At 44.4% G+C, this 11,958-nt stretch overlaps 1 protein-coding gene across 1 annotated transcript; it reads right to left on the bottom strand.

The window, feature by feature from the left end:
* Positions 1-5,602: 5,602 nt before the first annotated feature.
* Positions 5,603-11,473, bottom strand: zbtb38 (zinc finger and BTB domain containing 38). Its single transcript, XM_061918125.1, has 2 exons — positions 11,450-11,473; positions 5,603-9,585 (listed from the first exon to the last, which is right to left on the bottom strand). Exons 1-2 carry the CDS (start codon positions 11,471-11,473, stop codon positions 6,184-6,186), a joined length of 3,426 nt encoding a protein of 1,141 aa, XP_061774109.1. The 3' UTR covers positions 5,603-6,183.
* Between the last annotated feature and the right edge of the window lie 485 nt (positions 11,474-11,958).

The raw sequence follows: 11,958 nt of genomic DNA, 5'->3' as shown, positions 1-11,958 counted from the left end.
GCCGCAACTATTCTCGCCAATATCTACTGGTGGTCACCCAGGTGACAAGAATTAGGGCATGCTATGAAGCCATTGCCTTAAACACCTTCTAAAACATGTACAACCCGCTTGCCAGTCCAGCAACATGTTGTGAGAGGCTTCCGCAGATGCACGCACACGACTTTAAGGCATACTGGGTGACACAGAGTACACTGACGGTTGTGATATAAACAACTTTAACACTCCTACTAATATGCGCCACATTGTGAACCCACACAAAAGAAGAATGACAAACACATTTCGGGAGAAAATCCCCACAGTAACACAACAAATACCAAGAATCATTTGCATCCATGACACCTCCTGACTATGTTATACACCCCGTGAGCACCAAACCCCGCCCACCTCAACCACGCGGGGGTGGTTGGTGCATTGCAGGGTGTATAACATAGTCAGGAACTGACATGGATGCAAAGGATTCTGGGTATTTGTTATGTTGTGTTGCGTTTATGTTGTGTTACTGTGGGGATTTTCTCCCGAAATGTGTTTGTCATTCTTCTTTTGTGTGGCTTCACAATGTGGCGCATATTAGTAGGAGTGTTAAAGTTGTTTATATCACAACCGTCAGTGTACTCTGTGTCACCCAGTATGCCTTGCAATCTCATACATGTGCTGATAGAAGCAGCGAAGTGCATGTGTCCGGTCGGCACGCAAATAGCATTCCGTGAATGGCAGGCGCGATGACATTCAAGAGGACGTTAAGACACGCCCTTAATATTGTAGTCCGAGTGAAAATTGGAGAACGTTGACTCCGGGTGATGACCGGGAGAGGCATTGAATTCCGGAATCTCCCCGCAACCATCTGGGGGGTCGGCGATTGTGCAGCTGAGCCGCATCAGAGCTGCCAAAGAGCCGCGGGTTGCCGACCCCTGCACTAGAGCAACTCCTGCACACTGACACAAAAGCAATAGTCCAGCGCTGGCAAAGAGCAACAGGTGAACCTAAATAGACTTGATTAGAAGTACAAAACAAGTGCGCTGGCAGGAAACGAAACTGAAAGTGAAGGTGCAGCAAAACTAGGAGTCCCAACAGGAAGTAGAACCAAAATAAGCAAAATGATACAGAACACGGGAAAATAAAATATAAACTGTCATGTGGGCTGATGACAACATGATTGATTCTGGTATATGTATACATGTATATTGCTTACACATTTTAGAAAATAATTAATTAGAAACATTGTTTTTTTAAAGGAATGACAGCCAATAATAGAATTTTTTTTTTACACTATAAACTTTGCTTTGTTTAAACAATTGTGTGTAATTATAATAAATAATTGTATTTGTTGATATTGTTACATTGTCTTATGTTATTTTTGTGTTTTGTACTTTAAACTCCAAACATACAGTATATACACACTGGGGCAAAAAAGTATTTAGTCAGCCATCTATTGTGCAAGTTCTCCCACTTAAAATGATGACAGAGATCTGTAATTTTCATCATAGGTACACTTCAACTGTGAGAGACAGAATGTGAAAAAAAAAATCCAGGAATTCACATTGTAGGAATTTTAAATAATTTATGTGTAAATTATGTTGGAAAATAAGTATTTGGTCAACCATTCAAAGCTCTCACTGATGGAAGGAGGTTTTGGCTCAAAATCTCACGATACATGGCCCCATTCATTCTTTCCTTAACATGGATCAATCGTCCTGTCCCCTTAGCAGAAAAAAAGCCCCAAAGCATGATGTTTCCACCCCCATGCTTCACAGTAGGTATGGTGTTCTTGGGATTCAACTCAGTATTCTTCTTCCTCCAAACACGACGAGTTGAGTTTATACCAAAAAGTTCTATTTTGGTTTCATCTGACCACATGACATCCTCCCAATCCTCTCCTGTATCATCCATGTGCTCTCTGGCAAACTTCAGACGGGCCTGGACATGCACTGGCTTAAGCAGGGGACATGTCTGGCATTGCAGGATTTGATTCCCTGTCGGCGTAGTGTGTTACTGATGGTAACCTTTGTTACTTTGGTCCCAGCTCTCTGCAGGTCATTCACCAGGTCCCCCCGTGTGGTTCTGGGATTTTTGCTCACCGTTCCCATGATCATTTTGACCCCACGGGATGAGATCTTGCGTGGAGCCCCAGATCGAGGGAGATTATCAGTGGTCTTGTATGTCTTCCATTTTCTGATAATTGCTCCCACAGTTGATTTTTTAACACCAAGCTGCTTGCCTATTGTCGATTCACTCTTCCCAGTACGGTGCAGGTCTACAATTCTTTTCCTGGTGTCCTTTGACAGCTCTTTGGTCTTGGCCCTAGTGGAGTTTGGAGTCTGACTGTTTGAGGCTGTGGACAGGTGTCTTTTATACAGATAACGGGTTCAAACAGGTTCCGTTAATACAGGTAACGAGTGGAGGACAGAAGAGCTTCTTAAAGAAGAAGTTACAGGTCTGTGAGAGCCAGAGATCTTCCTTGTTTGAAGTGACCAAATACTTATTTTCCACCATAATTTACAAATAAATTCTTTAAAATTCCTACAATGTGAATTCCTGGATTGTTTTTCACATTCTGTCTCTCACAGTTGAAGTGTACCTATGATGAAAATTACAGACCTCTGTCATCATTTTAAGTGGGAGAACTTGCACAATCGGCGGCTGACTAAATACTTTTTTTGCCCCACTGTATATATGTACTCGGTGTGTCAAAAAAAATTCTTATTTGTAACGATTCTTAATTATTTTCGTTCCTTTGGTCGTTTTGGAGCTTCAGCCATTATCGCAGTAATTGCACATGGCCGTTCTTTTTGTTATTCTTTTAGTTTTTCCTGGTGGCACGCAGGCATTCGTATCAACTTCCGTGTTTTTAACGAATGGGGAAAGGTGGAGTGACGTATGCCTTAAAGCAGTCTGCACATTTGTAGTTTCTTGTGTGGCACCCTCCTCAAAGTTGACCAGTGCCAGTGAAAGCGGTACAGACCCCATCAGACTATGACAGAGGTGTCATCACCGACTTGTAAAACATGTATAATCCAAAAAGTTATGATAATATTTTATGAAGTTTGAAAAGGTACTTAGTACTGCTTTTATTTTTATTTGGATTCACTTTACATGTTCATTATTGTCAGGTTCGTCCCTGACAGTTTGGTTAGGTTTTACATCCTCTCCGGTGGACCAGCAGGGGTCGCCACCACCATCCTGTTCGGTGAACCAGCACGTTTCGCCACCACCATCCTGTCCGGTGGGCCAGCAGGGGTCGCCAGCACCATCCTGTCCAGTGGACCAGCAGGGGTTGCTACCACCATCCTGTCCAGTGCACCAGCAGGGGTCGCCACCACCATCCTGTCCAGTGGACCAGCAGGGGTCACCCCCATCTTGTCCGGTGGGCCAGCAGAGGGCGCCACCATCCTGTCCGGCGGGCCAGCAGAGGGCGCCACCACCATCCTGTCCGGTGAACCATCAGGTGTCACCACAACCATCCTGTCCGGTGGGCCAGCAGGCGTCGCCACCACCATCCTGTCCGGTGGGCCAGCAGGGGTCGCCACCACCATCCTGTCCAGTTTACCAGCAGGGGTCCCCACCATCTTGTCCGGTGGGCCAGCAGAGGGCGCCACCATCCTGTCCGGTGGGCCAGCAGAGGGCGCCACAATCCTCTTGTCGGCCATAGATGTGGTCGCTCCATGGGCGACCGCCTCGCCAATTGCGGCGGCGTTCAACTCGCCGTCGCCACCTAACTCTCCCCCGCTGGTTGCGGAAACACTTGGCCTGGTGGCCCACTGCCTTGTCCTCCCTCCACCCTCCTTTGACTTTGGACTGTTTTTTTTTGGGGGGGGGGGGGGTGTTCTAGAACGTCTGGTATCCATTATGGGAAGGGGGGTTACTGTCAGGTTCGTCCCTGACAGTGTGGTTAGGTTTTAGTTTTTCCTCTGTGTCTTTGTTTCCTGTCAGCGCTTTTATTTTGGTTATTTCCTGCTGTTCTCCCTGAGCGCTGTTTCCCCTCAGCTGCGGCTGAATTGGCACCTGGCCACACCTGGTGTCAATCAGCCGGCTGCTATTTGAACCCGTTTTGTCATCCGGTCTGGGCTGGATTATTGTCACCACCACCTGTCAATGTCATTATTACTTATTGTTGTAACTTTGTCTACTTCTGTTCACTCTGTTCATGCCATAATTCCTTCGTGTCACAATAAGTGTTTTTGTTCATAGCCAAGTTTGTTATCCGCCTTGTGCGCGCCTTTTGTTTGTGCCCTTTTTTTTTGGTTTTGTTTTAGTGTTAAATTAAATCATGTTTTCCCGCACAATCCTTGCCGCCATCTCTGCATCCAGGGGTTTGTCAACAACTCCATCCATTTCTACCGCTTATTCCCTTTTGGGGTTGCCGGGGGCGCTGGCGCCTATCTCAGCTACAATCGGGCGGAAGGCGGGGTACACCCTAGACAAGTCGCCACTTCATCACAGGGCCAACACAGATAGACAGACAACATTCACACTCACATTCACACACTAGGGCCAATTCAGTGTTGCCAATCAAACTATCCCCAGGTGCATGTCTTTGGAAGTGGGAGGAAGCCGGAGTACCCGGAGGGAACCCACGCATTCACGGGGAGAACATGCAAACTCCACACAGAAAGATCCAGAGCCTGGGATTGAACCTAGGACTGCAGGATCTTTGTATTGTGAGGCAGACGCACTAACCCCTCTGCCACCGTGAAGCCTCGTCAACAACTCAATGTGACAATTCTGAAAGGTAGTACTTCAAGCGGACACATAACAGATATGGTAGGACAATTTTATTTTCTTATTTTCATTATTTTTTAAGGTTTTATTTAGACTTTTTAAATCAACTAATGCATTTTATTCTTGCTTATTGTGTATTTTTTGGTGTATTGTTAAAAAGCTACATATTTTGGGGCGGCATGGGTCGGATGGTACAGCGGCCGTGCCAGCAACTTGAAAGTTTCTAGTTCAATTCCAGCTTTCGCCGTCTTAGTCATGGCTGTTGTGTCTTTGGGCAAGACAGTTCACCCACCGTGCTCCTTGTGGGTCATGGTTAGGGCCTTGCATGGCAGATTCCGCCATCAGCGTGTGAATGTGACGTATAATGCTAAGCCCTTTGGGTATTGGGAAGGTTTAGTAAAGCGCTATCTAAATAGAGACTGTTTGCTATTACCATTTTTTTTAGGTGAGGAGGAATTCAAACTAGTGATGACACTGCCAAAACATGGAAATATGGAACCATTTACCATGGAAACACAACAAAAATAAAATTATAGCCAATATTTCAATATAATTGTTACTAAAAGAGTAGGTAATATTTGTGTACATTTAATGATTCTGAGCTACATCTTATCGTAAAACTGATACAAGTGATTCTTTGATTTAAAAAAAACAACTGATGGTGTGCCAGTCTTTCGAACGACACTTTGAAGGGAACTGCTACTCAAGATCCGGCTAACTTCAAAGAGCCATAAATCCCATCGCAAGCTCAGTCTTAAATAAGAAAATGCTTGGTACGCCTGGAGAATTCATCTTCAGGTGAACGGATTGTAGAAATGTGCTTTTTACATATATCTTCCCAAAAGGTGAGGCACTAAACCAAGAGAGTAAACAAACAACAAAACAGTTTAATATATGAATAATATTTATTTAAATAACTTTACAAGGTTAATACGTCCGGTGTATATCAAACACAACAAAGTAGGAACTTTAATTGCGTATTCAAAACACAAAAGGATAACGTTTAGAACAAAATAACATGTCTTTTTTTTTGTTTTTTTCAACAAGCGCGTGAGAGTATAAAGTGCAACATACCAAGTTCAATTATAATGGAATGGGAGAGCAAGAAATGTGAGTTTTTTCCCCCCACCACATACAGTTAAGATGTTGCAATTAACGGTTAACTGCATACTATTGATCATCAAAAAACTTTGGGGAATACTTTGTGAACATTTCCCAAACAATGCATAGACAATAAAATACAGTCCGTGTCTGTGAGAAGATCGGCAAAACATCTATAAGTTAGAAAAGTCACTCCGTTCAGAATAGGATAACATTCCAGCAGACACTAGGCATTTCTGTTCAGTGTTTGTTTTAGAAACATTAAGTTCTGCTACAAAGTTTTACTTTTTACCACTCAAAGCAGTGACTAAACGTTTGGTGTCATTCACTTTCTCTCTTGCCCCTCTGGGAGGCTTTTAAAGGGTTTTAGAAAGAGGGTTCTTCTTTACACACCCATTTCTCGGGCTTGTGCGCAGATATGTCGTCGTCTTTAGAGTCCGAGGCATTCGTCTTTGACTGTTGTTTGCAGGACTTCTGGGGATCATTTAGGCTTTTTGTTTCCAAGCTGTCCTTGTTTCGATCAGTGTCCATGTTTTGGACTACCTGTTTTGAGCCGGCATGCATAGATTGTGGAGGATTGCTTTTTTTTGTCATTTTACGTTTTATTTTAGAAGGTGTCGAATTGAACAGTGTCTCAGTGTGGGATGGTAAAGAACTTTTAATGAGGGTGTACGTCATGTCCGGATGCGTGTCCTCAGTTATAGGCTTTGTAATTGGAAAATGTCCCTTTTCCTCTATTTTTATTCCAGGACTTATTTGATTGTCATCCTCCTCGGTTTTGATGTAGTTTTGGTTGTTGTCTTCGCTCTGGTTATCCAAATATTCGGAACATGGTGGACTGGTGTAACCCTCTCCAGTTGCCTCCTGGTGTTTCTTCTCGTGGCTTTTCTTGGTGGCAAGGTAGAGAAACCGCTGAGGACAGAAGGAGCAGCGAAACTTCTTCTCTGGGTTGGGGCTACGGGGGGAATTATCAAAGCAGGAGCCATTTTCCATACAGCTGTTGCAGATGTAATCATTGCCACCGGGCGTCTCCCCTGGGGGACCTTGTTTACCACAAGTACGACAGAAATATGGATGGGAACCAATTACGTGTGCTCTTAAACCGGTCTCTGTGATAAAAGAGCTGTCACAAATGTCACAATTGTAGGTTGTCCTTGGGCTGCAACTTTTGTGAAGCCGTTTCGATTCTCCACTCCCACCTAAGATACTGTCTGCTGTCGGCATACTGTCCAGTCGTGTCTCACCGGCACTGACGTCAGTTCTAACTGTGTCATTGTAATGGTGAAATAAAGCATGCCTGTGTTTGTATCTCAGCTTTTTCCTATTCTTTTTTGATTTGTAAGAATAGTAGGGACGCCAGGGCATGTCAGCCATGTCTAAATCATTGGGCTCATCAATTGCCTCTGACATCATACCAGCGATCTCTGGTCTGAGGCGAAGCCTTGGGCTCTCTAATGTGTCACTTGTTGAATGGAGTTGGCTATGGCCCTCCAACTCCAGCTTTCTAATTTTCCTTTTCCTTCGTGGGAAGAGCTTGGAGCCCTTGATTCTGCGGCGGATGATGGCCTCATCACCTATTTTCACAGTTATCTGGCAGAGTGGCATCGCGTCACCATCTGCGGATGGACCCGGGCATACAGGTTTGGCAATGTAGGTTGCCGTTTTGGGTCCGGCGGTCTTATCGAGCCTCAAATTCTCAGTACTTGACTGTAGCATTTCCTTGGTCATTTTCTCAACTCTTTTTGCAGAAGCTGATAACTCACTGAGCTTGTCAACCGTATTCAGTGAGTTTAGGAATGTCACATTTTGACTGATTGCATCTAGAGGGTTATTGTTCACTGTGGATGACTCCGGATCCGTTTGCGAAGGGACCGCAGTGTCAAAGTTAATGAAGGGTGAACTTTCCTTCTCAACATCTTTACCTGTACCTTTCTTGTGATCAACGCTGATGCGAGGCATAAAGGGTGCTACCATCATTGGCGTTGCCATGAATGTTAAAGGCAATGGAACACCGTCAGGATGGCTGCTTCCTTCCTCCAGTGGAGCTTGATAGTCTCCTTCTTCACCCTCTGAGAATGTCTGACTGTAAGTCTTGTATTGTCTTTTCCTGAACTTCTTAGGCAGTAGTCTGTAGAGTTTGATTGGGTAAACACTGGCTTTCAGACCGCCATTGGCAGATTTTCGCTTCATGGCTAGTGTGGGATCAATCCCGTGAAAAGACTTCTGATGGTTCTTCAAGATGTAATATGTCATGAATGTTTCCAAGCAAAAAATACACTGGTAGCGGCGTTCGCCTGTGTGCCAGATTTCGTGCTTGGTACGGTACTCTGCCAGTGCAAACACTTTATTACAATAATGACAGGGATAAGCCCTCTGCCAGGAATGTACATTCTCATGCCGCTTCAGACTGGAAAATGTTATATACACACGTTTACATACACTGCAGGGGTATCTCCTCTGACTGCCGCCTGGCATTTTTATGTTTTCATCTGGAAAAAGGGGCTTGGTCGCGGCCGTGTCAATAGAAAAAAGGTCAGTCTTGATGTTTTCCTCCCTCAACACGCTACCTGAATGGAGGTCCACCTCTGTGACAGCTATTTCACTGGACTCTAGTTCAGACTTCCCTCTCCCTACCTTTGGACAGTTCTGTTCATGGTTGCGTAGCCGTTTGGGTCGTATGAATTTTTTGTCACAAAACCTGCAAAACAAATGACGAATGGAACTCTTTTTATGTACATTGGAGTGAATGGCGAGAAGAGCTTCATTTGGGAAAATTTCCGGACAGTGCTCACACCCATAGATTGAGACGCTGTTCTCCGCGTGTGGGGAGAGCGTCGGAGGACAAGACTCCTTCTGCACGTGGCCGTTGGCCAAAGAAACGACTGCATTTACAGGCTTGTCTTTGTCTGCCTCTGGGAAGAGTGGAGGTGCTGAAGTATTTGGTTTATCAGTCAGTGGTTCACTTTGTGTTGGAAACAAAGTACCTCTCAACCTGTGGCGCTTTTTGAGCGGGCCTGTATTCTGGTAAGTTAGTTGTTTGGCCTGTAATGTTTCTGATTTAGACCCTTTGCTATCCCTTTGATTGGGCTGACCTTTTTTTTCAGTGACTTGAATAACAGCATATGAATGATCTGAAAACATGTAGGTGCTTTTATTGATCCCATTAAGGCAGGAGGATGTTGTGCAACTTGAAGGGAGTTGCCCCTCATCTGGTGACTGCCTCGCCTCGTCCTCACGGGTGAATGGATTGTTCCCAGGACACCCTTCAGTGATAGAGAAGGCATTGGTAATTCGTGGTCCTCTGCCACCATCAAGCTCCACAAGCCTAGTGGCTTCATCCAGATTTTTTTTAAGCACAGTGGCTGTGCTGCAGTTTGTGGCTGTAACACATTCTGGTAAATTCTGAGTTTTGTCTGGTCTTTCTGGGTCTGTGAGCTTTGCTAAAAAAGATATACCAAGTCTTTTCCCTGCTGATATTAACTCCTGGCTGCTGTCACAAGGCCATATAACCTTTGAGGAGTAAATAAAGTTCAAGACGCAGGCAAAAACCTCAGACTTAAGGTCCATCAGTTCCAACACCTGGCAGGTAGTCCGTGCCTCACACGTCAGAGCGTTCTTGAAGTAGCCACTGCAAGCTGCCAGAATGTTCTTGTGGGCGCGGAACTTCACATCCTCCACCACAATAGTCACATCGCAAAAAAGGTCTTGTGAGCGCTGCTCGTTGAGCTTGCTAAGCACGGTCAGGGGGTGAAAATTATCCATCAGATTCTAATTGCAGCCATCTAAAAAAACAAAAATCACATTAGTGGCACACAAAACAGGAAAAGGCACAATTCCTTAAAACAATAATAAATAAGCAAAGTCATTTTTCAAAAGGTCTTATAGGATCACAACACCAGATGGCAGTAATATTCCAACAGATAAGCTAAAAAAATCATCTTTAATACATTTTTGAATGTATTTAATGAGCCACACAATATCCGCTCTCTCTTTTTAAGTACTTAAACATTGATGTCACTGTTTTGGCTGGATTTGGAATCTGTTGGTTTTACATAATCAAAATAGACACAAAAAGGAACAAAGCAATGAAAACTGTAATCCGGAAGAGTATTGTGACTGTAAAAAAACAAAAACAAACCAGCGAGGGTACTATGCTGTAACTATTCTATTCTGTTGACATGTGAGGAAATGATACAATTTGTGAATTTGCATGAACACATACAGGAAGTTACAGTCCATTCGCTGTCACTTTGAAAGCAGAGGCACCTTACGGCAGGGTTCTCAAGCTTATCAATCAATCAATGTTTACTTATATAGCCCTGAATCACTAGTGTCTCAAAGGGCTGCTTATCAAGCGGCAGGGTGGTCTGAGTCACACTTCATTTAGTCTCACTAAGTCACACACTTCTATACCGACTATTCATTCTGAGTGATCAGTGTTGTCCATTAAAATCTGCAGGAAATTCGCCTTTGAGACACTTCACTTTTTTTTTGTTCTGAGCTTTATCTTGAGCAGTGGACATAGTCTGTATAGGCCAGGCAGGTAGTGAGTGATATGACAAATACAATATGGCCGCCACACTTCTCATGTTGCTGAAAATGCAAGCGGGCCTCCTTGCCTTCTTCCCTCCTTTCTCCGACAGGCCTATGTTGTCATAGCAACCTGCTACTGCGCAGTATAGCAAACATTTCATGCTATCTTTAATTCCGTTATTTTCTTATTTGTTTTTTTTTTAACAACCTGCAACTCAAAACGCTGAGCTTGAAGCTTGTTTGACTCGGCTACTTTGTCCGCAGCAGTCTTTCCTTTCCGTCCCAAAGGAATTTCTTATCACAGCATGTGATGTGTCATGGCTGTAATGCAACATGTTTGTTATTTACTAGTTTAACCTTGACATTCGAAAGCTGCAATAAATCTTCCCATTTTTTTTCAACTCTACACTATTTTTTATACTACATGCTTAGCGATAAATTTAAATGTGTTCACCACGCCTAACTGGCATAAAGCGGTCATGATATTTTTTGTGTAAATAAAGCAAATCACTAACAAAGCAATGACGGCCTATCGTCCTCTTAAAAAAAAAAAAAAACGCCAACAAAGCAAAAATTTAACCATGCAAAACATACCTCAGCATGTCAGAGAAAAAGGATGCAGGTCAACGCAGTGTAACTTTTCAATTCCCTACTTTAACAGAAACTGTTTGGTAAGGGCGAGACGGAAGTCTTTTTTTAAATAAGTGAACAGGAGTGCCGTCACAAGCAGAGCCTTTTTCCCGACATCTTTCCTCCTCTCCCTCTCTGTGTGCGGACGACTCCAGCTTCCCTGTCTTTAGCTGCTATCTTTGCAGCCCGACTGCTGATCTGGATCTGCCCTGCTTTTTCCTGCTCGAGCTGTCCTCTCTTCTGTCCTTCCGCGTCGCGTGGCTAAACTGGAGGATGGGCGAGAAAACGACGCGTGCGTTGCAGGAAACGGCAACTTTTACCGAGCCTGTCGGCAGGGCTGAGGAGAGAGCGGAGAGATACTGGGTGCTACGTTGCACACGAGCTACAGAGCAAACGCAGCTGCGTTGCTGGTAGCAGGGGTCCTCTGCTATACATAAATGCCTCATTAATCCCCCCACCAGCGCCACACCAGCTGCATCCCGATGCTGGCCATAACCTAAGAAATCTCTTGAAAGATGTCAAGCAGCTAAATATTTCTTCAGAAATAAAACCGTGAATTCATGCATGGGGAGAGTCTCACCAGGTGCAGCAATATGCGCTTACAGAGGCAACGGTTAGGTAATGCAGAACCAAAACAAGATGGCGGAAACTGTAGTCCTCATTCGTAGCACCGCAAAGCAAAGTAGGAACGATTTCAGACCTTTTCTCTCACAATCACAGGAAGCTCGCGCACGTAATGTGATTTTTAGGGTAAAACAGTCCGATGCTAGAAGAGTATATGCCGACATAGAGGCTGCAGATTGATGCACAGGCAGCAGATGCGTCAGCACTGCAGACGAGAGGAAGGGGGGTAGGGGCGGAATCTGAACCCGCCATGGCACTGAGCGTCTCACTTGCCTGTGAGGATGGAGACGCAGCTTTCATTTCCGCGGGTGTGGGTCACATGACTATTTATTTCAAAATGGCTGCAAGCAACTA

Source organism: Nerophis ophidion, linkage group LG13 (assembly GCF_033978795.1).
Source record: "Nerophis ophidion isolate RoL-2023_Sa linkage group LG13, RoL_Noph_v1.0, whole genome shotgun sequence".
Classification (NCBI taxonomy): Eukaryota; Metazoa; Chordata; class Actinopteri; order Syngnathiformes; family Syngnathidae; genus Nerophis; species Nerophis ophidion.
This window is presented reverse-complemented; position numbering and strand designations above follow the sequence as displayed.